This window comes from Pezoporus flaviventris, unplaced genomic scaffold (assembly GCF_033815535.1).
Source record: "Pezoporus flaviventris isolate CSIRO_AGI_PZ_B2104156 unplaced genomic scaffold, CSIRO_AGI_Pfla_v1 ptg000064l, whole genome shotgun sequence".
In the NCBI taxonomy this organism is placed as follows: Eukaryota; Metazoa; Chordata; class Aves; order Psittaciformes; family Psittacidae; genus Pezoporus; species Pezoporus flaviventris.
In genome coordinates, this window is record NW_026892612.1 from 3,694,556 (window position 1) to 3,720,964 (window position 26,409).

At 38.2% G+C, this 26,409-nt stretch overlaps 1 protein-coding gene across 5 annotated transcripts in view; it reads left to right on the forward strand.

The window, feature by feature from the left end:
* SLC24A2 (solute carrier family 24 member 2) overlaps positions 1-26,409 on the forward strand; it is a 119,894-nt gene that overhangs the window by 37,644 nt on the left and 55,841 nt on the right. For 3 of the 5 annotated variants that reach the window (XM_061470853.1, XM_061470856.1, XM_061470854.1), the window contains exons 3-4: positions 22,684-22,722; positions 23,806-23,914. In XM_061470853.1, coding sequence (XP_061326837.1) covers positions 22,684-22,722; positions 23,806-23,914 — 148 coding nt within the window. The remainder of the gene's footprint in view (positions 1-22,683; positions 22,723-23,805; positions 23,915-26,409) is intronic. The other 2 variants (XM_061470855.1, XM_061470857.1) reach the window with 1 other exon arrangement.

Genomic DNA, 26,409 nt, shown 5'->3' on the forward strand with positions numbered 1-26,409 from the left:
AACCCTGACTTATATTATTTCTAGAGAATGCAGAAACTGTGTACTCAAACAAAACAAATAAAACCAAAGACAAACAACCTTCCATTCCATTGCAGTTGATGCAGTGGAAGGCATTGCATAAATAAAAGTTCCACCAAGTGGGACTGGAATGAAGGAGAAAAACAGTTTATGGGAAAGCTATATAAAAATGGCAAGAAAATTACCTTTTAGTTTGAATCTTTCTCTGTAGTTTTGATAGAAAAATTAAAATTAATGGAGTGTTTATATCAAGCCTTCATTTTTCCTTGCATCATATTTTGAACCTCATTGACTTAAAGTCAGTAAATAAAGCCAAGAAACACTCAAACAAATTGAAGGTGCACCTGGAAGTTCAGCCATTTTCTGCAGAGCAAGAAATAGTTGTTAGAATGGACAGGCATTTAAGTCATTGAACAGTAAACATAAAAACGCTGGTATAGCAACATCAGATCTAGGAGAGAAGTTTAACTAAAGTAAGAACAGAACAGATCTTGAATTGAGATTGATAGAACGCATTATTTTAACAGTCTGACCTTGTTGTCAGTAACTAAGAAAATGTAAGTTAATGTCAACATCCCTTCCTCATGTCTCATAGTGCCAACAACCTCTGTGAAAAGACAGGTCCATACAGGAACTGCTTGTGTATTGATAATGCTATTGTTGTAATGACTAGAGGTAACTTCAAGCAGTGCATTTTTAGAACTGTGATGATGTCAGTGGAAACTGGTAACTGAGTTAAACAAGGGTATTTACTGTGGCTTCATTTCCCTAATTATCATTAACTGCATAAGCAACAAAGACCAAGACTTCTAAAGGAGTTGATATGTGCCTTCTACTAAATCTGAGATTTACAAAACTTCAGAAATACTATGCTGGCCCTCTTAGGCTGTTGAATGTCAGAACTTCTTGTAGTTTGTCAGCAAGATTTAATTTGGAATTTATTCTTGTTTCATACTAAGACTTCAGAAGTGGCACCAGCAAGTGCTTACCCTAAGGACAGGATCCTGCTCTTCTGCAGGATTCTGAAAAAAAGAAAAAGATTCTCAAAAAAAGAGCAGTATAAATTCTAGGGGGGTGTACCTATTTCATATCTACAACAGATTGCCCTGTTTCTAGAGAAAACAAGTTCATGCCTCCATTTTGACTGGAAGGGTTTGCTCATTTCTTGATAGGTTTTACCATTATCCAAATAACAGTTCTGGCGAAGCAGTGAATAACAAAGCATAGGAGCTAAGGTCTTTCATGTAAACAGCATAAACTGCCTAGCCTGGGTGACTGACAGAGCCTCGCTTACACAAGCACCCATCTAATCAGTAGAACAAAGAACACCAGAGAAGAGTTTTCAAGTGGATCTAATGCAACTCATCAGCAACTTTTGCTCTGTTCAGAAGATTCCTGCCTCCTAGAAAATTAATTGGAAAATTTGCCATAGCAGCAGAACCCTAGAAAATATGAAAGGGAGGTTTTACACATTTATTTCACCACTCTGCTGATGATTCTGCTTACATTGATTCAGTCCCTGCTTATAACAGGATAACATGTTGGTGCATACTTTCATTGCTCGACAGTTTCAGTACAGTGTTGAGAGGATGTTTTGTAAATTTCATAAAAATAAATATGTCAGATTTAGAGTCAGACTAAGACATACTTTGAATCTCTTATTTGAATTTATATGTGTATTTCAACAATAAAAAGCATTCTGACCATCAGCCATAGCTCTTCAAATATTTTTTCATCACCAGCCGAAAACATTGCACAAGATGCATGTGGTTTAACTAGAAGCAGATTGAAATAGAAGTACCAATTGGCAAGAGAATAGTAAAGGTACAGGACGATTGAACAAAATACTTAGCTTATTCACTGAATTTTCCATGTGTGACTGGCAAAGCACTTCACAAAAAGTCTGTATTATTACCTTAATTTTGCACATGGGGAAACAAACAGCAATATAATCAAAGGGGGAAACAAGAATACTTCTTAATCTTTTGACTGCTTGGTGTGAGTACATACTGCTTATTTGTAGAAATTTAAAACTCCATAGTTTTCCACAGTGATAGTGCAGCCCTCTCTAGAAGGGAGATCATCACAGAAAAGATCATTTATGTCTTGGCAGGTTGCTCTTGCTCTTTTCATGTTTTCTGCGGCTTGTCAAAAAAAGCCGCAGTATTCACTGACGACCTGCTTCACAGAGTTTTTTAAACACATTTTAGTGGGAGCAAAGATACACGCAATCAGATTTTCAGTTTCAGAATAGACTCCTCAGCGTTCAGCATGTGGAGAAATGCAAGCATTCTTCATGGCTGCAGAGCCTGCACAGGGAGAAGGAATGTGACAGTTACAAGCTGAAAGTGGATTTGTTCTTAGCTTCAACTTGCATTACCAGTGTTGCCTCAATCCTAATGTTTTACAGTCTTTTGCTTTGATGTATTACAAGAAGCACTTGTAAGCATCTCTATACTTTTTTCCTCGTCCACCTCTCCTAGGACTGCCAAGGTCATTCAGGTCTTACTTGTCTTAATAAACAGTAAAGCTCTCAATAAAGCTGAGATCTTCCTACTTTAGGTCACCATTATCCCTGCAGGACTAGAACCGGTGCCTTGAAAACTTTTTTAAACCTGCCATTTATTGGCAAATAAAGAAGAGTTTAGATCAGCTCCTGCCTTATAGGAATATAAACATTGCAATAGTAATGCTCATCACTGGATCATTTTAAAGAATTAGGTAAACCCATATACAAATTCTGCATACGTGTCTGCTTAGCTACTTGCAAACTGAAACAGAGAGCTTGCAGTAACTGCTAGGACCATTTCCTTCCCACGACCTTGTATAAGAAATTCTGCCCCTTCCTTTGGTCGCTGAGGTTGAGTGCATTCAGCAGCACCAGTTGGTGGCATGGTACCAGCATTTAAACCAGGAATTCAGCAGGAGTATAAAGAATGCAGTTCCATTTTCTCTCTGAAAACAGGAAAACTGGACCTAAGTCTAGCTCAAGAAGTTGACATATTCTTTGTTGGGGCTCACATTTCTTTCTAATTCTTCCTTAAAGTTGCATAACTGAGACCGTGTACCTGTCCAAAATGGAGGAAATGCTAAAAGTGACAAAGACTGTGTCAGACCCACTAGAGCTGTTTGTATCCTATAAGAACAGGTATGAAGTGCTACTTGCTGTATTCCATGCAGCCTCTTTAGGGCTTTGTCTGGGCAGTACCCTAGGTGATAAAACCTGGGATTCAGCCTTCACTTGAAACAGCTCTGACCAAAATATATGTATTGGCAGATAAGTAAGCACTCTTTAAGAAAATGTTAGTAAAATACTGTGTATTGAGGCAAATTCTGTGATTATGACATGGCAAGTCTGGAAACATCAAATAATAGCATCATAGAATAGCTTGGGTTGGAAGAGACTTTAAAGATCATCTAATTCTACCCTCTGTGCCATGGGCAGGTACACCTTCCACTAGACCAGGTTGCTCAAAGCCCAGTCCAGTCTGGCTTTGAACACTTCCAGGAATGGAGCATCCACTGTTTCTCTGGGCAACCTGTTCCAGTGTCTCACCACCCTCACAGTAAATAATTTCTTCCTAATATCTAATCCAAATGTACCCACTTTAAGTTTAAATCAAATGCCCCTTGTCACTACTTGTCTTTGTAAATAGTCACTCTCCAGCTTTCTTAAAACTGATGTAGCTTTCTGGAGCTGCTTCACTGAGGCAGAGCTCCTCTGGTGCCCAGTTTTCTGACATCAAAATAAACTTGGGAATTGACACTGTTTAAATAAAAATGTGGAGGCATTGAGGGCAAGAGACCTTTCTTATTATGGAGCTAGGGTTAGGCTCCCTTATTTTATCCCCTCTGGGATCAGTGTTCGGACCAATCCTGTTCAACATCTTTGTCGGTGACATGGACAGTGGGATTGAGTGCGCCCTCAGCAAGTTTGCTGATGACACCAAGCTGTGTGGTTCGGTTGATACCCTGGAGGGAAGGAATGCCATCCAGAGGGACCTTGACACGCTTGTGAGGTGGGCTGATGCCAACCTCATGAAGTACTGCAGGGCCAAATATGAGGTTCTACAGCTGGGTGGGGACAATCCCAGGCACAGCCACAGGTTGGGCAGACAATGGATTGAGAGCAACCCTGAGGAGAAGGGCCTGGGGGCATTGGTTGATGAGAAACAGAACATGAACTGGCTTCAGTGTGCGCTCACAGCCCGGAATTCTGGGCTGCATCAAAAGAAGTGTGACCAGCAGGTCGAAGGAGGTGATCCTGCCCCTCTCCTCTGCTCTCGTGAGACCTCACTTGGAGTATTGTGTGCAGTTCTGGTGTCCTCAACATAAAAAGGACATGGAACTGTTGGAACAAGTCCAGAGAAGGGCCATGAGGATGATCAGGGGACTGGAACACCTCCTGTATGAAGATAGGCTGAGAGGGTTGGTGCTGTTTAGCCTGTAGAAGAGAAGGCTGCGTGGAGACCTCATAGCAGCCTTCCAGTATCTGAAGGGGGCCTATAGGGATGCTGGGGAGGGACTCTTCATTAGGGACTGTAGTGATAGAATTAGAGGTAACAGGTTTAAATTTACAGGGGAAGTTTAGATTGGATATAAGGAGAAAGTTCTTTACTGTGATGGTGGTGAGGCACTGAAACGGGTTGCCCAAAGAAGTGATAAATGCTCCATCCCTGGCAGTGTTCAGGGACAGGTTGGACAGAGTTTTGGGTGACATGGTCTAGTGCGAGATGTCCCTGCCTATGGCAGGGGTGTTAGAACTAGGTGATCTTGAGGCCCTTTCCAGTCTTAACCATTCTATGATTGTCTTCTGGCAGAATGGAAATCTAGATCCCTAAGGCTTGCAGGAAATAGATATTCTCAGACTTAGTGTGGAAATAGCTTTTCCTCTTAAAAAATATGTGAAAGAGCTCTGAGGCTTTTAAGAGAAAAATGCGGGAGTACCTAGACAGGTACATTAGTGCAAGCAAGAAGCGTACAGGGATGAATGAAGTGTTTGTTCTTATAGAACAAATGCAAGGAAAGTCTTATTCCCTCACTTATGCCAGGGAAAGTTATGTCCCAGCTGTGTCCCAGCAGCTCACAGGGAGGAATAAGATGTCACGAATTTGTCTGATCCTGCTTATCCTTCCCATTTGCATAGGGGACAGCACAGCTGATCTAAGCTGACTGTAAATCACCTCTGGTAAGAGTGATTTGGATAGCCTAATGATCTTATATTTAAATGCGACTTATGTCTGCTACTAATTTTATTCTTTTTGAAGCAAAGATATTTATGCACAATTATTTAGAACATATTTATCCAACTTATCAGACATGGCAAATTCCAGATACAAATGGAGGTGAAATTTCATCAGTGTTTCTGTGGATCCTTCAAGGAACTGTAGGGACAGCTTGCAGGCAGTCTTTCCCACTAACCTTGCTATTTGCTTATCATCTGTGTGGGAGAAGCAGCAGGTCAGTGTTTGCCCCATACCCCAGAGTAACCTACAGGGGGCTGCCCCTGTTCTCACTTCGATGGTTTATAGTCAAAGCAGTACAAGTGCCTAAGCAAAATTTCTGATATGTTAGTCTAATCTGCTGATTTGTGTAAGCGTTCAGTGCATTAAGATGCAGGACAAGAGACAACAATGAGAAGTCCCTCAGGATAACGGGGCTTCTTTGTGCAACTGTAGCTGTACTAAGGATGCGATGAGAAGCAGTACATAGCAAGGAATGAAACCTCTCTAATGACAGCATGGGAGTGCTGGGCCTCAGTTGAGATTTGGCTTAGCCTCTTGGGATTTAGATAAAAAGTCTTTTAATAATAAAACATTGGAAGGAGCAGTTGCTGTTACATGTTAGCCAGAAAAATGTCTGGATGAGGAACACCGCAAAATGGATGTAAAGTACTTCATGAACCACTCAACAGATGTGCAAAGTGCAGGTGGAACACATCAGCCATGTGGCAATGTACTGCAACAGTGCATGGCAACGTAAATAAAAATGAAAGAAAATATTATGCTGCTTAATGTTTAATATATACCAAATAGCCCCTATTACCAATTTTCTCAAGTGGTTTCTTTGCCTCTCCCTGTCTCAATTATTGTGTGATTTTACAGTGAATTGCAGCTGCTGTTCAGCCAGAGATATCTCAGTGATAAATAATGATTTTTTTTTTTTTCATGGACAGAAAGGACTACAGGCATGAAAATGAGTAGAAGTTTGGGTTTATCAGTACAGGAGCAGGCCTGATGATTTTCAGTCCACGTTTTGAAAAATGCTTTCTAAAATGAATATACAATCTTTAATGTTATTTACATAAGGCTTGGAATAAATGAAATTACTGAAATTTCAGTGTTGCAATCTTTCCTCTTGCAAGCCACCTGACTGAACAAAGCAAAAGCTTAGTGTTTGGGTAAGGGTACTTTATTTTAGCTTACACCATAAAAATGTTTTTATTCATTTTATGTCACTGAGACTAAACCTTGAGTACCTGTAGCTGAATGTAGTGGAGAAAAAATGTAAAAATCATCTAATTGTACCCTTAACTGCGTATATAAGAATATATTACAACTGCTTGTAATATATTCTATAGAAATCCAGGCTTACTCATTCTGAATAGTGCTCAGTAATAGTGCTCAGTCATTCAGATAGTGAGCACTATTCAGTGACAGTAAGAATGATAAACCAGACAGAAGAAATATTTCTCTGTCCTCTCACTTCATCCTCCAAATAAACTTTCTGAACCACCAATATTTGTCATCAAAGACTTTCTTACACATATCTTTATTTGATATGAGGTGTGACAATTAAATATCACCTAGCATGGAAAAAGTAAAGGGGGGAAATAATAAAATCAGCATTACTTAAAAATATCAGCTCTGCCCTGTTGTTGTATTCAGGCAGAAGGTGTGTTCTCTGCAGGTTTTCTTTACTGCTGCAGTGGCTGCGTCTAATACAGTAGTTACATTTTACCTTGGAAACAGACATATTTTATTTCCTATCATAATCAGTATTTTTTGATTAAATGCTTATCTGTAAAGCATTTCTTGTTTTTATATTTAGACTCTAATTGTCTTTGAAGTAAAACTTTTCCATGGCTGGAAAAGGAAAGTGAAAATTGGAGAAATTGTAAATAAATAGTTTTGCAAAATAGGGACTTTGCAATTAAGTGAGAAACAGTACATTATCATACTGAATGGCTTCAACTTAACCACATTTACTAGAAAGACAAAAGAATAGCATTTCTGTGAAATAGAAAAGTTTAAGAGATGAGCAATACCACACATATTTCTGCAGTTAATACTGGATGAATTGGTGAATCCTGTTGCAGAGTATGATGCATACTTTGCCATTTTCCTGTCATTTGATTATGATTACTTCAAGATACGTGTATGAAATCTCACATCTGAGAATACAAGTCACAATTATATAACAAAAACCGTAAACTATTTTCATTCTAGAGGTTTATTTATAGCACAAATAAAATAGACTGCTGCTGAGGCTAGCAAATGTGCACCTAATTACTTTGGCAGAAAACCTAGGGATATTGCTTGTGATGTTAGCACATAACACTCAATGAAAAATTCTAAGAATTGCATAGTAAGCTAGCTATAGCTATGTGTTTGGCCCTGCTTGATGTACCAAAACCCATAAAGTCTAAGGACCTTACTTCTTCATGATTTAAACCCAAAACAGGATGGAAAATGGCAACCTCCAAAGAACACCAGCTAAAGACTCCATTTAGTTTTGTTTTGGTCATGGATTTGTGTGTTATGATCAGCACAGAAATTTTTCTTTAAGCAGATTTTGAATAAAAGTGAAAAGAATAAAAAAGAAATGAATGATTGTGGAGAAAATCCAGCCAATAGTATGGAGCAGTAATGAAAAGTAGTAAGTGAAGCAGAGGTGTCCACAGGAGTAGTATGTGTGATGGACTTTTGCAGCAGGTGAAACATGTGAAAATATAAATAAGCTAGAGGAACTAGTGTATATTATCCTTTGTCTTAAGGAATGAAAAATCCTTTTAACAGAGAAGACATTTTCAAATCTTGAAAGCATAACATTGACTTAAGATGTTGTGAAATTGGGAGAAGTTTCAGGGATTTATAGTTTTCTAACAGTAGGTGAACCATAAAAAATTGTCTTATGGAGAACGAGTTCTTCAGACATCTTTATATCTCTAAGAAAGCTTCATGCTGAGTATTTAGATTGGAGACAGATCAAAATGCAGATGCTTTATTTGGTTACCTTAATAGCTTAATAGGCTTTACGGATTATTACTCTCACAAGTCTTTTTGAGCTCATAAAATCCTGATGTATTTGCTCTTAGAAATTATGAGCTCAGTCCCCAAAACTCTTACTTGCATGAGCCCCTCAATAATTTGCCTGATTTAATGTCATTGATCTATAAGAGTCTGCAGAGTCACCATACTGTGCTTGCAGGAATACTGGAGAAGACAGGAAAGTGCAAACAATTCCCAAGGGGAGCCAATTACTGTATAAAACTATCATGTTCCACTCCACCTGATCCCTTCCCAAGGATTTTTGTCCCATTTGCATTCATGCTGTAGCTAAACGAAAAACAAACAAACTGTATGTGTTAGATGTTAAACAAGAACATATTTGTTTGAAAACAGTGGGTTTCAGTAACATTGACAATAAATAGGAGTTAGGAGTTCTTACCTACAGCAGGCACTGCACAGAAGTTAGTTTTCCTGTAGGAGCATCAGGATACAAAGTCTGTTCTGCTGCATTTGAATTCAGAAAACAAGCTCCTCACAAGCAGGCACTGTTCTACTCAAAGATAAATCTCCCCTAGTTTGCCATAGCTTTCCTGGGGATTAAGTTACACTGCCTCTATCCCCTACACTGCTGGGTGCCCATCCATTTGAGTATTATAAGGTTTTCTAGCTTTAGTTTTTGTTTTGCCTTGTGACGTTAATCTTTTCATATTACACCAAGTCTCCTTGACAATTAAGCTGACATTATGTCTGTTGTTACACCGCCATCCATGTTCCAGAATCCATGCTGGTGGGAGTTTTGCCACATACCTGCATTTCTGGCTAAGTTAGAAAAGATGCAATGAAGAGTTACTTGCGAAAACTGTGCGCAAGCTGATCATTCTTCTGTGTACAGGGTTCTCCAGTGCATGGGCTGCAAGCTTTTCTTTTTTTTTTTTTTTTTTTAAGACTTTACAACTTGTCATTTAGATATTTCTATAAGCTTTTCTTCCAGATGTTTCTTGCCTTCAGTAGTGTAGTTCAGGGAAAAGATACTGACCAGCTATAGCTGTGACATTTTCTGGCTCAAGTAGTGTAAGTATGTACATTTGGAGTGGACAGGAGCCGTAATTGCATCTCTTTGTGACACTCAAAACTGAACCCGTTTCATCTGCAGCAGTTGAATTTGCTGCTGTCAGTGGGGAGAGGGGGGGTTAAATAGTCCTGTCAATCTCTTACAAAGAAGTGACATTTGCACTGGCTGGCATTTCCTGCGCAGGTATTAGAAGTTCTATCAGACATTTCTGATGATAGCAAAGGTAACGTAACTTTAGGTTATGAGGTCACTGACAGATCTTGCAGAAAACCTGGCAGTTTTAAAGACAAATGCAAGACAAGACAGTGAATGTATTAGCAATATAGACCTTATCAAAAGAAAACAGAAAGAAAAAGAGGGGGAAGGGGTGTGGAAGAGAAAGCAAGAGTAAATCAGAAAATTTTGAGGAAAAAAACCCCAACACAGTCAAATAGTCCTTCTGAGAGTATCAGTCTGAAGATCAGACTGGAATCAGACTAAGAATTCTGAATCAAATCTTTTCTACAGGAGATGCTGAAACCTTATGTGTGGAATGGGATTGTTTCTTTTTAACATCCTAAAATTATGATTACCTTCAAAGGACTTTTAGAAAGCACAGGAAAAATTCTTTTTTTTTTCTAATTTGCAAGAGTGAGTCACCTACTGCTTAAAGCTGAAATATTCCTAAGAAGAATGTAAAAACCAGCAACTATCAAGAAACTCATACCTTCTACCCATGACTTTTTTAAGGAACCCTTGATCTTGATACAGTCACTGCTGAAAACTTTTGCTGATACCTTGGGGAAGATAAATACAAAAATACAAGAAATAATGCATAAGAAGAAGGGCTGCTTCTCACTGTGTGCTAGACTAGCTTTTGCGTATGATTACACCACTGCAGCCTTTCAATGCAGGAATAAAACTTTGGTAGTATCATAGAATCACAGAATGGTTGAAGATTTCTCTTCAACTAATGACAGAAGGGAGCAAATTAATTAAGAGAAAAATTAATATATTTTTTAATAAAGAAGTCAGGCACACACACATCACAATAAGCTTTAAGTCCTAAATGACAGAAAATAAACTGCAGGGACGATTCTAATTCTCCTTTCCATATAGGAGTTCACATTATGAGAGATAAAACCTCTGAAATGATTAAACAAAATAGTGCTTCAATTCCCAGTAGGAAGAATTACTTGAAAATGGATAATGGAAGATTTGCTGCGAAAGCTTTAAAGCACTCTGTTTTAATTCAATAGCAAGCAGAGTATTGTTGTAGGAAATTCATAATGCAGTGATGACAGTGAAGAAATTTGTCATTCTAAGCAAATTTTATGGAAGTCAAATCCAAATTGCCATATAAAACTTTCACAACTCTGCATGTAACCTGACTCCTTTTTGCAGAACTTGTGATGCAGTTGGGTTGTTTTTTTTTGTTAAAATATTGCTATTTGTAGTCCTTTGTTGTTCTGACTTATTCAATTGTCTTTAGCCATGCAAGATGTAGTGTCTTTCTATTATTTGTTTTTTAACAGTATTTCCATCAGAGACATAAGAAAGTCCTTTTGTTGGGTATTCTTTTACGGTCCTGGAAGGCACAGTTAACTTGCTCCACAAATGTTTCATAGTCACTACTGTTTTCATACAAAAAGATGTAGTCTTTTTTAATATTAATCCTAGATGCAGGATTAATATTCCATGTCAAGTCATGGTTGGAAAGATTTTAGATTTATGTATCTCTGGAAAATATCTGTCCTGTGTTTCTAAGAGCTAAATAACATACATGCAGTGTCTCCCCCCCCAAAGTAAATGGTTAGAAATCAGTCTGCTCCTGGATCTGTGGCTGCTTCTTGGGCAAAAAAGAAAAGCTTTGTAAAACAGAATTTTCTTTCCGTCAGTGTGTCATTATTTAATAAGAGAATAGAGAAGAGAAAAGCACCCCTCCTTCTGTGAGTAGAACACTTCCTTTATGATAAAAACAAACAAACAAACAAAAAAAACCTCTTTTCTGTGATTTAGCAGCAAACGTCTTTTTCAGTTGTATATCTCTTGTTTTCATCCAAGACAGCTTGTCATTCTCTGTGGTCTAAATCAAAGGATGAGCCTTTTCTGTATTAATACAATTGTAACTAAGGCTCTTATTGTTGTGTTAACTAACTTACTTCCATCAGAGGAATGAATATACATATCCGTTCCACAGGATTGGTAAGGAGTCTGGAGGACAGATTTCCTAAAGGCTGCAAAAAAAACTATGGCTCTGTGCAAGGTCTTTGGTGAAACAACCAGTCTGTCCCCATGCAAATCTGTACTTTGCTTTTCTCCGTCTGTGCACGGAAGATTGCTAGGCATTGGCAAGGTTGCAAGAGATTCTGTTAGTACACCAGAATCTGCTGTTACCCGGGTCGATTATGCAGTCCTTGTTTCACAGATGGCACTGTTAATCCAGCAGACAGGACCAGCCTTGTTTATTCCCAACCTGAATGAGCTTTCAGCTAGAAATGAGACATGAAAGGGTTTCATTCCTGTTATAGCTCCTGCTTTGCTGTCCTTTAATGAGCTCAGTGAGTAGTTTATAATGTTGTCCTTACTTGCCTGTGACTCTGAGTGTGGTGGAAGCCAGGAGTGAAAGCTGTGAGGGGTGTGGAGGGTGACTGATCTGGTGTTGTGTAAATCTGCCTTGGGTGCTGATAATGAGTGGCCACATAGTCCTTTAGCTGGGAGAAATAATGGCAAATCTCACCCTAATATGACATAGCCACCAAAAAAATGCATAGCGTTTTTTTAAAATGGTTATTGCTATGAGAGATGACTAACAAAGGTATGACATGAAATTACCTAAATGTTTTTCCAAAAACATTCTGGCAATTGGTATTTTTGGATCAGCTAAACTCTAGATCTCCAGTCCAATCTGATCTTGCTTGTCAGGATACTCAGTCTACATCTGGAGCCCGCAGTCTTCTCGGATCTGAACGCTGCAGTGTTGCTTCAGTGTACTGTGGAATAAATAATACATTTCTTCCTGCATGCTTGACCAACACCTGCTTTCAATTCATGTAGTTTTATGCTAATCCCATGGAATTAGTTCATAGTGCTGTGAAATTGGACTTTGAGCCACCCTTTTTTTTGTTTGTTTGATCTGCTGGAGGTTTTCCATGCCAGTACCCCCTGTACTAGTTATTTCTTGATAAAAATCATGATTTTACCTGACCTTCTTAATTTTTGTCATGTAATTGCTAATCTCTCTGAAACAGAATGAAAAGGTTTCAATAATTCAGATTAAGAATACTAAAAATGTGAATGGTTTGTGAAGAAATTCCTGTGATTGTATGTAAGGGAATTCAGTTTGGAAATTGAACATAGTTAACAAGAATTGGATAGTAACAGTCCTAATGATACTTTCCTCTTCAATAAGCACTGGTTTGAAATAAAAGGAAAAAAAAAGCTTTTAATGTGAAAAGCACCCTTCAGATATTGCCATAGATACCCACAGTAGGAGTGCAGGAATACTACTTATGAAGCATATTAGAAGTTGCCAGTGAAACAAACACAAGACGGACAAAGAGAGTTCTAATCTGTGTTACTTCTCATTCTGGCAACACAGTGTTTTACAAATGGAAAGATGATATTTTAAGAATCAGATACATTTGTTCTCTCTGACTCCCTTGGTCAACGTTGTAAGCACAAAAGCTGGTTAACATAAAAGATCATATATAGAACATAGTATAATAAAATGTGTCTTAATCGTAAAATCCTGATTGGAGCCTCGCAAACTTTCGCCGTGTTCACTGACAATTTAGTTTGGTAGGGACTGCAGTTTCCTGAAGTTCAAGTGAATATTGTGAAGAGAATTCTGTGTGCATTATTTACTGAAGTTTTTATGTGCTTACAGAATGATTGCAAAGTCATATCCAAACAGAAACATGTAGATTCATAGCGATGGGAATTCTCTATAGAACTTAAATCAAGTTTATGTATTACTTCCAGACAGCTTAAGACTGCAAAGTGCGTAATGGTTTCTGGCTTACTTTACCTTATGGTTTTCTTCATATGACTAATTTAGTTGTATTAAAGGTTTATCCTAGGGAATTAGATTGTTCCCTCTAAGAACAACCAGATTTTTGTAGATCTGGCACTAAGTGCATTATGTGAAAACAAGAATTTACCAGGAAGTCATTAAAGCCAAAAACATGCCAGCTTGTGGCGTAGCCAGAGGAACTGGAGTTTGGCTGTCAAATAATCAGCAAGTATTTATACTGAGGCTCAGAAAGTATTCTTATTTGTTTTAGTGGAATTCACACCCAGTGTATTTCATTATGAGTTCCTGGCTTTGCTGTCCAGGTCCAATTCTTGTTTTCATATCCCATCTGTCATGGTGACTTTGCTTGATGTGGGGGCATAGTTTTTGTTAAAGAATTCCTCTGATCCTTCCATTTCTTGTACCTTTTTCACTGAAGAGAGCCTAGTGGAGCTGTGCAATATTGAAACCAGTGAGGGGTAACAGCCCTCTTCTTGCTAAATGCAGATAATTAGGACTGCATTTCTTAATGAAAGCAGATAGCTGAAACTGTAGGAGCATCCCTCTTAGAAAAAGAGCTTTGCCAGTCCTCCGAACAGAGATGTACATGGTCAACTAGGTTTATATTGGCATTGTGTGATGTGCCTGTCAAAAGAGTTGGGAGAAAAAAAAGCAGCAGGAAAGTCCAAGGCATGATGAAAGAAAAAGATAGAGGCTGACTGAACATATAAAGAGAAATTGTTGGCTAAAAGGAGGCTTACAATGGGGCTAATAGCATAGTCTATTTATAGCATGGTCCTTCTATCTATGAAGGAGTCACAGCTCACGACTCCTTCAGTGCTTACAGAAAAAAAAGACTTTTTTTTTTTTTTTTTTCTATGGTGGAATGGGATTATACGAAAGGTGGATGGGGTTACTATGAGTTTCTCTTCCTAATTGAAAGAATTTGCAGATTGTGATTTTGGCTGGTGTGCAAAATGTCAGCAAAAGTCTCTGAGAATTGTGATTTGCAGTGAAACTCACTTAGCAGCTTGAAGGCAAAGAAATGCTTTTTTCCTAGGCTGTAAATGGAAGAGGTGGATCCTAGCCTAAGCTAGGACTGCTAGCTGCTTAAGCTGCCACCTTCCGTACTTCACCATGAACTCTCTCATGATTTCTTGCAGCCATGGTCTTGTACTACACCCTTCCATCATTCTGACCTTCCTAATTCCTGAGGATCTGTTTTCCCTAATGCCTTAGTCTCTTTTATCAGAGTGGGAATTCTCTCTGTAGCTGTATGTTTACCTTAAATATTAGGAAGCTGCTCTGGAAGGACCAGACTTTTCCAAGGAGAGCAACAGAGTCACTGCTTCTGCATTATATGTGGCAGTGGGTCACCTGCAGTCATCTGGTTTATAGCTGCAGAGACAAATGAATAGTATGAGAGCACTGTCAAATAGCAGGCTGATGAAGGAAGGTGAGCACAAAGATCTTTCTGTCTATCCTTTGCTGTGCTACATAGGACATAGTTCTGTAAATGGGGTGTCCAAACACTGATAACTGAAATAGCGGAGGTCTGATTTAAGTTCTAAATGTTATAACTCTGCATTTAGAAACAGTGACATACAGGTCTTTCTGCCTCAGTTTCATCTCCTGACTCGACAGAAGTTAAAAGTAACCTGGCATGTGCATGCTGCAGATTCTCCAGAATACATGCCTGGTGGTCTCCAGAATCCCAGCATACAGGGGTGCTTTAGATTTCAGAGCCACAGATCTTCTTTTTCACCTCAATGCAAAGCAGAACATTGTAGAAGAATAGTTTAAAGGTGTGAGAAATCAGAGTAAGACAGAAGCTACAGAAGCTCATAATTTTTTTCTTCACTGATGTGAAGAAAACAATTTGTTTTCCTGCATGCTGGTAGATGTGCTTGAAACTTGGAAATTCAGACTTGCTTTTCTGTCCACAGCATTATAAGGCTTACTTCAATACAGTGCTGGTGTCTTATCTGCAGGTTATTCTGCAAAATTTGTATTTCTTCTTTTCTCCATTTCTTCTTATTTTTAATTCCTACCATTTGTTACACCCTTGCCAGGTATTAGACAAACCCTTAGATGGCATTTGAATGTTTGAGATGATCAGGAAGACCAGGGAGGCAGTGGTGAAGATAAATAGATGAAAACAGTTATCTCAAGGATGAGTATGAAAGCAGATAGTATTCAATGTTAGTTATAAAGACAGTGAGCCTAAAACACTGTTGAGTCAAATATGCCAAAGTAAGATATATTCTTTTAGTAATAATTTGTTTTTCTTCACACTTAATGCCTAGTTTCCCATTTTAAAACTGAGAAAGTGTAACATAATCCAGTGGTTATTCACCCAGTTAGTGGGTGAATAAAAATATAAACCCAATATGTTTTCATTGATTTTCCTTTAACTATGTTGAAGAATCAGTCTAACATTCTATTGCATGTGAAAATTACAAATGTTTTATGTACTTTGTTGCATTGATTCTCATATGATCCTGTAAACCCATAGTATCAGACTGGTTTGAGACATAAAAAGTCCAAAACTAAATTTTTCTTTAAAAAAAGAAAAAAACAAAGAAAACCCCCAAACAAACAAAAATACCAAACAACAAAACAAACAAAAACAAACAAACAAATATGTTTTAGCTAACAGAACATTGTAAAAGATACATTTTAAAGGAACTTTTATATGCAAAAGGATCCTTTACATATAACTATTGGAGATTCTGCTCTCAGAGAAGTTCTGCTTTTTAGCTTGTTGCCATGAGCGTGTGCTCAGTTCATGGCGTCAGAAGATGCAAGACCCAAAAAACACAGTTAATTGCTGAAGAGAAGGCAGCTGAATCAGTGATCTGCCCCTAAATCAGTCTGCCCTCTTCATCTGAACAGTACCAGTGTCTCTAGTCCTAGTTCATGGATGAGAAATGGAGGAACAAAAGCCAGCTGCTATATTTTGCCTATTAGGCTGGTATAAAACTGACACCCACAGTCCTGCAGCCTAGAGGTGGTGGTGTACTCCCAGTGAATAAGGATTTTACGTTTTGAGGCAGTTACTTGAAGCATTTGGACCTTAAACATTGTCCTAACTTTTGTTGGTGGTGCTTTCCTATTTTCCTGCTCCCTCTTTCTCAAAGTAGGTGAGGTAGACCACTATAAATGTTGTTACTGTTTCATGGAAAAGATAGTCCCTCAGGATGGATTCAATTGTCTCATTTAAGGGGCCAACATTCTACTTTCTGTTTCCTGTCCTCTTCTGACACTGGGACACATCAACTGTTAGCAGTACTCAGCTAGCTTTCTCAGTATCATTCGTTATTTTGTATTTCCCTTACATTTGATTTCATTCTTCTTGCAGTTGCTATCCTAAGAGCTGGGTCTGTCATTTCTGCTAGCTGACAGTGAAGTTGGAAGAGACCCTGTGACAAAAAGTCACCTAAAGGGGAAGGGCAGCTGTGCAATATGACAGAAAAGTAAGGAGATCCTAGTGAAAAGGGGACGTGAAGAGGACAGTTGAGGATGCCATGATTCAGCATTTCCTCCTTACAGGCTGTGCTGGCTGGGTTCTTCTCTACAGCTGAAGCTGACCTTGTCTTTCAGGATCTCCAGGGTGTTGGAGGCGGAAAGACAGTGAAATGGTAGCCTTTTCGCCCTTATGATAAATCCTCTGCAATGTGCAGCCTACTTACAGCAATGAGATTTATTTGCTAGTTGCAAATCGGCATGGCATCAGCAAACACTAAGATTTGTCGAACCCTTTCCTCTCTGGGAATTACTGTGATTACTTTTAAAGCAAACTCAAAAATCTCCATAATCTATAGCAGAGCCTTCGTGTACTTAGGTAAACAGAAGTTCTAGGACATGCTTTTTTGCTGGCTTCTTATAAGCTGTTCGTGTTTGATTGAGTTGTAAGAAATGAGGAGCAGGCATCTCCTGTCAGGACTCTCAGTGGTGTACTTGGAATTCACCTGAAAACCTTCTCTGCCTTCTGCCCAGAATTTGTGCTTTACTTCATGGGTGATTTTAATTCAAGAATTTTTTAAATTTTGAGAACTTAATCTTGGAACACCTATTAATACTTTCCCATGTAATATTATTGATAAAGTAGCAGCATATTAAACATCTTAAATCCAGGTATTTCAAAGGTAGCTACATAAATCTATACTGAGGTACTTAAACTGTCACTTGTGAACAAATGTTTTGTGTGCATGAGTATTTAATGACTGCTGAAAGTACCTAGCTTTAGTTTTGCTTTGTTTGTGAGGTTTCTTTGGGAGTGTGTGTGTTGTTTTTGTTTTGTTTGGGGTTTTTTAATTATTCTTTTGTCCCCTTGAAAGTTAGGTAGACACACAGAATTGTGCTGCTGATTTATATATTTAAAACCAGCAAAAGATGACTTCATTGGCTAATTTTGAAATGAGGATAAGAGGACAACTTAAAACTACATAATTACTTCTGACACTAAGGTGATTAGAAACTCATCAAGTCTTTAAGCTTGAGCTATTACATTGCCATCCTGAGCCAAAGATACCTGACTTTAAGCAAGTTCAGAGAAGGTAAGAGAGAGGGGGGACACCCTGACTTTCTTACACGTGTTGAATAACTAAATATCATATGATTGGTCCTACAGGCTGACTGGAAAAGTTCTAATTCATATAAAATGCATAAAACTCTGGAATTAAATCAGTTGACCTAACATTAGCATGTGATTTAGTAACTGATACCTTCAACCACTCATTTGTCACTGCTTGCATTCAAGTTAAGATTCATCTCTTCTGAACATTTATGAGGATTGTGTATGCACATTGGGTAATTGCATGAACAGACTGGAATAAAAGAGGCAACTGATCTGAATGAACAAAGCCATTCTGCTTTGCCCAGGACTACAGCTTTGACACTAGGTGCCTGTAAACAAGCAGCTCTTAAATGCAGCCAGGTGCCCAGTGTGATTGTCCAGCTCAATGTCTTTGACATTTCAAGCTCTAACTTAACAAATTTTTCATTTTGATAAGTTATGTGAGCTTACAACCTCTGTTTAATTTTGGATATGGTTCTTGTGAACCATATTTATTTTCTTCAATAATACAGAAGTCTGTTTCTTTAGGTAGAACTTCCTGTTTTACTTTATTTTTAGGAAGGAGAAAGGTGAAAGGAAGAAGGCAGGCAAAGCAAAAGGGAATTTTAGTTTTAATTTTCTATAGTGTGCCTATTAAAGCTTTTACCTCCTTAGATAGGTAGGAGATTAGATAGCCCTATGCTCCGTGACTATCACCTGTAATTTACTTCAGGACTGACAGGCAGTGACTCACTAATAGGTATAAAATTATACACTCCACATTTGAAAACAGGCATAAGGGAGTAGCAGAAGTTCTTCACTATAAAACATCTTGAGACAATTTAACAAAATCCTCTCTGGGCTCATACTCTACGATAATTAGAAACACCATAGTGCAGCAATATGGTGGCAGCACACTGCCAGCCACCAAACATCAGAAACTTTCATTGTTCCCGTCAAAGCTGATTAAAAAAAAAGACCTCTTTTTAGTTATTGTATTAGTTATTATAGTTGGAAAAGATTTAGCAAGCAGGAAAGAGATGTGAACTCACACTGTAGAAAGGGTGTTGAAATCCAGTTACCCTTCTACCTGGTGTTGTTCAACAGCCTGCTTTTCTCGAGTTAGGAGAAGGGGGTGGGCAGTCCAATTTACTAATTGTTTCAGGTTATTGAACCTGTAACAGATTCTGCTCCTTATCTGACTGTCATGGTGTCCTTTGTTTTAAAGGAAAGCATGAGCTGATTAAGCATGTATTTAGTGGGGCATCATCTCTTAGGTGTATTACTTCAGCAGCCTTGTTTCTCAAGAGCATGCATTCCTAAACAATATAAGGAAGATGGCAGGCTTAATCTCTGATGAACTTATGTCCCTGATAAAAAGAGATACGTGAAGAGGATACTATAGGCTGTTTATTCTCTTTTTTTTTTTTTTAATTCTTCCTGAAATAAAATGTTTTAAAACTTTTAGCTGAGGTGGAGCAATCTTGACTACATGAATCCCAGTACAGGAAGGAGGATGGACAAACTCTTACATGCTGCCATGGCAAGCAGGAGAAGCAAGAAATGTTTTGATGAAGTCTCTACAAAAACTAGTGAACTGTCTCTTGATGAATCTTTTTATAATTCTGATAAAAGCATAATAAGGCATTGTGCCCCAGATACCTTTGATTAAGAGAGGATACAAGAATGCATTGTTTTCATTTTGCAGCACTATAATAAGTTAATGGTTTAAAATAAATTATAACATGCAATTGCAGAAGATTTTGTTTTACTCGTAATTCTCTCACAAATATATGTAATGCACAGATGACATGGAATTTCTGTCTCTTTCTGATCCTGAGGGAGCTAATATACAATGGTTGCCATGATTTGGGAGCAGACTTATCTTTTCAGAAAATGTGTCTTGTGTTTAAAGAAATCACCGTGGAGTATGTTCAAAAATAAAGCTTTCACTCCCAGTGCAAAGAAACACAAGCATTTTAACCTTGGACCAGTTTGGAAGTGTTGACTTAAATAAGAAGGTTATATAAAATGTCTGAATACTACATTTTTCTACAAGGGAAAAAAGATGCTTTGGTATACTTTGCCTTGCAGTCTGTGATACCCAAATCACATAGCAATGAATATGTAAATGCAAAGCTCAAAATAAACAATAGGAAAAAAATTAGTTTTGCCATTGTAATAGGGACAAAAAGCCATCAAATACATAATGTAAACAGCAACACTGCAACTGAATTTCCCACTGCCATAGTTTAAAAAAACTATTTTGAGGTGTTACTGTTGTAATCCATCAGATAATCCAGGCACTGTAAGTATTTAGTATCACCAAAATGTCAAACCATTGTTTTCATTCCTGTTTTTAAACAGGAATTGTTTTCATTCCTTTCTGCCTTTAAATTGTATTTATATTCCAGTCTTGAACGTTTCCTCTAGGATGGAACTTTACTGTCAAGTTATGCTCAGAAACAATTGTATTACTAATCATGTGTGGAAAAAACAATTTAAAAAAATCTTTTTCATGGTGTTATATCCCATTCTGTACTGACAAAGAATTAAATTATTTCAGATATTGTTTTCATTTTTCTTTTATTTCCTTAACTTACATTCAAAATGTTCTTCATTATTCTTTCTCTTTATAACATAATTATCTTCTACAAATTAAATGATACGGTACCAATTATCATCTAGTTGGGTTTATACACTCATGCAGCTTCATCCCATTCCCTTTCAAGTAAATGACAATGCTTTCTTCAACATGAACTTCTCTTTTAGAAATGCCCTCATATTAAGGCTAGAGAATTCTTGAGGCATGCTGAATGCTTTTAGCTACTTTTGGGCATACAAAAAGTGACATTCTTCAGCCCTTTTTCAAGTGCAGACAACAAATTACTGAAATCTATCAATTATATATTCTTATGTCTTTCAATATTAAAATCAATTTTAAAATTTCCTACTTTCAGTAGGCAGAGTCCCAAATAACAATTTTTTAAAACTTTTATTAGGGCTCCAGTTCTTGGCTGTCCTAAATTGCTTTTTTTAAGAGAAGAGGAACTTTTCCTGGCTTGATGTTTTTGCCTTCTTGCAAATTTTTCTGCAAGATGAATTTTCCCTCCCATGAGGGACCCTCAAAGTATGCACAAATAAATCACACATTTGCAAGTGGTTTTGTGTATTTGTAGCTAAAAGAGCATGTGTATGTATACTATATATCTGTATATACACATTATGCAAAAATTTCCTAAGGTGAACCCACAATTTTAATGACATTTTAAAACACAGATTTTGTATTTTCTTTTTCCTTCATATTCTTTCTACTCTGCTGAACGTGCTTTCTGTGATGGCTGTCTTCAAGACAAGTGTAAAATTTTGTTTTCTAACCATTTCTCACATGAGGGCAGACTATATTCAGAGGTGACAGGTGGTGCCTTTATCAGAACGAAGATCCTTTGCCTCATTATTTCCTTTTCAAGCTAGTATTCATAGCTGGGGGTGGCTACATTTTTCACAAAGAGTTCTGGTTATTCTTTTACTTATTACAAAGCAGGAAGGATCTTCTCCGTTATCAGTGTTTGCTCATAACTGCTTGCCTTCCATTGAACCTTCAAGGTTAATTCACTAAATCAAAAGGCAGGTCCTGAAAGTTAGTGTTGATGTATGTCAAAAAACTGGGCTTCGCTGCATTGGGTATTTTTTTTCCATAGAACAGTTGTGATGTAATTTATTTTCAATATAATGCACCAGACAAGAGTCTTGAGAGGGAGGAAATTATTTTTATGCCAGCTTGTGGGGAAGAGGTTATGATCAAAGAAGACAAAATGTGAGACAGCTGGAGTTTACACTGTGTCCTATTTTAATTAGTACTTCATGACTGGAGTTTAATATTTTGTGTATTGTGGTATTAACTTTCCTTCCTCAGGATAAGCAGGATGAGTAGAAAAATAACATGCCTTCATTACGCGACTTTCAAGATGTCATGGAAAAATATTCCATGATGAAAGTTCTGTGTTCCTGTGTAACACAAGTGTTAATTCTATTAAAGAAACAAGCAAAAGTCAGGACTAAAAATCACTTACAAAATTTTGTGTATGCTTGTTTTCAGTGCAAGTTCTGTTCTCCCTCAGAAATCTTTCCTAGTGATTTGTCTGGTGTTGTTGTCCTAGGGATAGGACTTAGGAATCTCAGATCATCTCCAGGATACATCACTTACTTGAAAACATTAATTGCGTTTAAAATCTATCCAAAGTCTCATTTGCCTCCATGGCAGAGAAGCATGGGCCATGTTGTCTGCCCTTAACCAGAGCTGCCAGTTTGGGCTAAATGGCCATTTGCAGGGAGTGGTTAAACAAAACACCTTTTTTTTTTCATTTCCTTGCCTAGTCCCTTCCTGCAAAATACCACGGTAATGTTACTTCTTTTTCGGCTTTTTATTGGGCAGCTGGTCAATCCTGAGTTTCTTACTGCTTTTAATTTTTCAGTGCTCACTCTTTCATACTGGTTGACATACAGGCATTTTTCCTCTGTGTCATTTGTATGAAGTGAACATTGTGATCTGCAGCCCAGCTGCTGTGTGTGAGACCCTGAAATGACACATTTCCTGTCTAAGAAACTGACAAGAATAAAAGACTCCTGCAACATTGCAGTGCGAATTTACTCTGATTTACTTGATCACTAGAATGCTTTAATTTGAGTGGTTCTAAAACCTTATCACAGCAGCATTCATAGGATCAGACATCCATGGTGTTCTACTGCCTTTCCATTTTATGCATGCTCCATCTGACACTTCTTTTTGTTCTCTTTCCCATTCATGCAGTCACCTAATGCTGGCGACAAGGATGACCAAACACTAACGGTAGGCAGCAATTAGTATGTGTCTGAGCATTTATTTCTCAGGATGATGGTGAGACAAGCCTTACTTTGGTTTGGCACACATCAGCATTTTTGTAAATTGCTGTGATTTCTTTCCCTTCCTATAGTGCTATAGAATTTAAAAAAATATTTCCAAAGATATAATGGTGAATTTTTTTTTTTTTTTTGTGTGCAGTTTCTATAATCTTTCGGTTAGTATTTATATGAAACCAAAGATTAATGCATGTACCATGTATTATTGCAAAACCCCCTTTTTCTTCAGGGTTGTTTTTTCCTTATAATAGGATTTTAGGTTCTTATATGTCACCAGTCTGTTAGCTGTGATTATCCTTTTTTATCAAGACAAGCAGCCAGACATCCAAAAAGCCATCTTACTCTATGGGATGTATTAAATGCATTGATTATTGTACTAGACAATGACATGGGGAAAAGAACCTCATAATATCTTTTAAATTTCTTTAAAACCACATAAAAGATGCTTGTACGTTAGCTCCATTGCTGTAGGAATCTGTGCTGCCTTACCACACTTACAGTCTTGTTTCTGCAATCAGTGCTTAATGGATTGGAGCAGTCAGGAGTATATTTCACTCTGAGCTTTAGGATTTTGCCATTAAGAAAAGGTACTCTCTGCCTTTTTTTCCATAGTTTCAATAATATGCATGTTTTCCATGTACTGAGGTAATAAAAATTAAATTATTTTAGGGATTCAACCACAAGGTTCTACAAAGAAGCAAACTATGAATTCTTCCTGATGCAAGTATAAGGTTTTTATTTTCTTAACATTTTAAGGGTTTTCACAGAGAAGGATTCTTTTTTCCCTTGTTCTTTTCCTAAATCACGAGAGACTAATTACTAATATGATGATCCATCCCCTCCAGAGATACATTCTATACAGATGTCAATGTTTAGTGCAGTGTATTGTTCAATATAATCTGCTACAGGTGATGGTTGAAAATGCTTCACTGTGTAGTGAGATGTGAGATGATTTAATAGTGTTTTAGACCTGTTTCCACACAAACAGCAAAAAGCCCTAAATTCTTTACCTTATTTTTCCGCCTACACCTAGACCAAGCCACGGCTCCAGCGGGGAGGAAGCTCTGCATCTCTCCACAACAGTCTAATGAGGAACAGCATCTTCCAGCTCATGATACACACACTCGACCCTCTTGCTGAAGGTATTCCTATCAGGTTTTTTTTTTGTTTTCTGTTGCAAAAGCAAACAAATCCTTTCCTTTTCCCTTCTCTCCATTAAACTGTTTTTTGCATTTCTGTTGTTTTCACCATTTTTTCCTGAATGTGTCTTGAATTTTTGAGATTATGGCATAGTACACATACTCCCACCAAGACTTACAACTTAGGAAACGTGTTCATTGTGGTGCTAACTAAAATGGATCACTTGGTTGATGAGTATCATAGCTACTGTTTCACTTCATCCCTGGCTTCAACAGCAATTTAAAAGTTAAAAAAATTCTATCCTCTTGTACTTTTGTGAAGGCCTTTTTTGTTTTCTTTCCTGGTTTTGATTTTAGTACCTTAGGAAAAGAAAAGCTGAAATGATGGATAATTTGTCATATGGAATATAGAAAAGAATGAGACTCTGCTGTTTTGATGAGGTGTGGTTTAACACTGACATTAGGAAAAATGCAACAAACAACCCCCTGTGTTACATGCATATTAACAGTTTGCTTGCTCTAGCCAAATGTGGTATACTTTTTTATTTTTCTTTGAGAAATTAACAGGGAGACCATGATCGGTTTGTCTGAGAAGTTGCTGGGAAAACTGTAATCGCTTTGCAACTGTGGGGTGACAAGAATCTCAGCTTCTGGTAGACTTAAAAAAAAAAATCAAATTCAAGAAAAGTTACTTGTTGAATTTGTGTCTGTAGGACTTCTCTTGCAGGAGTAATAAATGTCTTAAGAAATAGCATTGGGGAACCAATTATGAGGGACTAAAAAGACCTTTATTGTGAGGGACTAATGAGAAATTACTGACAGTGATCCCTTCTGAACTTCAGTGATCAAAAAGTATATAGCACTTCCTTGCATTTAAGATCCTGTATGTTTCTTATTGCAAAATTGCATACAGCTTTTTAAATTGCTCTGTATCTCTTGGACAAGACAAACTTACTTTTCCACTTCTGTCTTCCAAAGCTGAAGTTGATACTCACTTTGTCAACACAACAGCAATTTTAGCCCTTGCAGACTCCACACCATTATTTCTACTCTGATCACGATTCACATTGCCTCTGTCTTTGGTTAATGCTACACTATTCACTGCCAAAGTCTGTTGCCTGTTAGAGTGCAATCATCAGCAGACTATGCCCAATCTATTCCCATTCATTGCTGAAAGAGGACATAAGACATTTACCGAAGTTATATGTTTGGCTTCCTGAAAATCAGACAGACCGTGAAAGCGGGGCCTTGCGATCATTCTGGCTTTTTGGGTTTTAAGCAGGAGGTGTCAAAAAAGTTATCATAGGGATAACTGATGATGTTGCTTTTTGATCCTTTGATGTTGGCTCTTCCTATCATTGTGAAGCAGAATTCACCAAGCGTTGCATTGTTCACCCACTAATAGGGAACTTGTGATAGGAGTAGACCGTCCTGAGACAGGTTAGTTTTACCCTACTGATGATGTGTTGTTGCAATAGTAATCCTGCTTATTCGTGCTCAGTACGAGGGGAACCGCAGGTCCAGACCCCTGGCGCGTGCGCTTGGCTGAGGAGCCACTGGCGTGAGGCTACCACCTGTGGGCTTATGACTGAACGCCTCTAAGAACCCACCTAGACGCTTGTTGTGCTGTTGCGTGATCGGTCGCTTGTGACTGACCCAGGAGATGACAGTCTTGTTCAGAATGCATGGGTGAAGGTCTTCCCAAATCTTCTTTAGCGAAGACAGGCCTTCTTCACAGGAGAAGGAAAACTCCTACCTTCACACCCGGGCTGATGGAGCTCATCTGGCCTTGTATGGTCTTCCATCAAAGAGAAGGTCACTCTTACAAAACCTATGACCTGAGGACTTTGCTGTCACCATCCTAGCTCGCTAGGCTGTGGCAGTTAAACCTCAGGTGTAAAGGGTGGGGCCAGGTCTGCACAAGCTGCGCCTCACCTAAAAAATCCACTGTGCAGGCTGGAAGGGCTCACTCTCACTCTCACTTGTCTGTATGGACGGGCGAGGGTCTAAACGGCAGGCGACAAGGTGCATGGGACACTGCAGATCCAACCTTGCATGTGGGCGGACCAGCCCATGGGTAGCTCGAGTTAGCTCAGGAGTTGACAGTCCTGGTCGGACACTCCCTGATTGCCTAAGCACCCTTTTTTCCAATCAGATTTTCCTATCCCACATGCCCTTGGTCATTGTGCTTGCAGTAAGCATGGTTAAAGCCCTTCCCAAATCTTTGCTTGCGAAGCCAAGCCATCATCATCATCATATTTGGCTTCCTTCTCTAGAGTAGGTGAGCAGACTTTCTAACTGCTGTACCCAGTAAACTTCGTCCTCATCTGTCTGGTGGCCAAGCATTTCACTTCCAATCCCAATTTTTCACTTTTTAATGGAAAATTGTAATTTTTCATTACAATCCTTTGCAGTCCTATTTTCCCTTAAAGCAAGTTCCTTTGCTGCGAATGCCTCTGTGATGTCTAGATTTTGCTAACGCAAACAAAAATAACAAT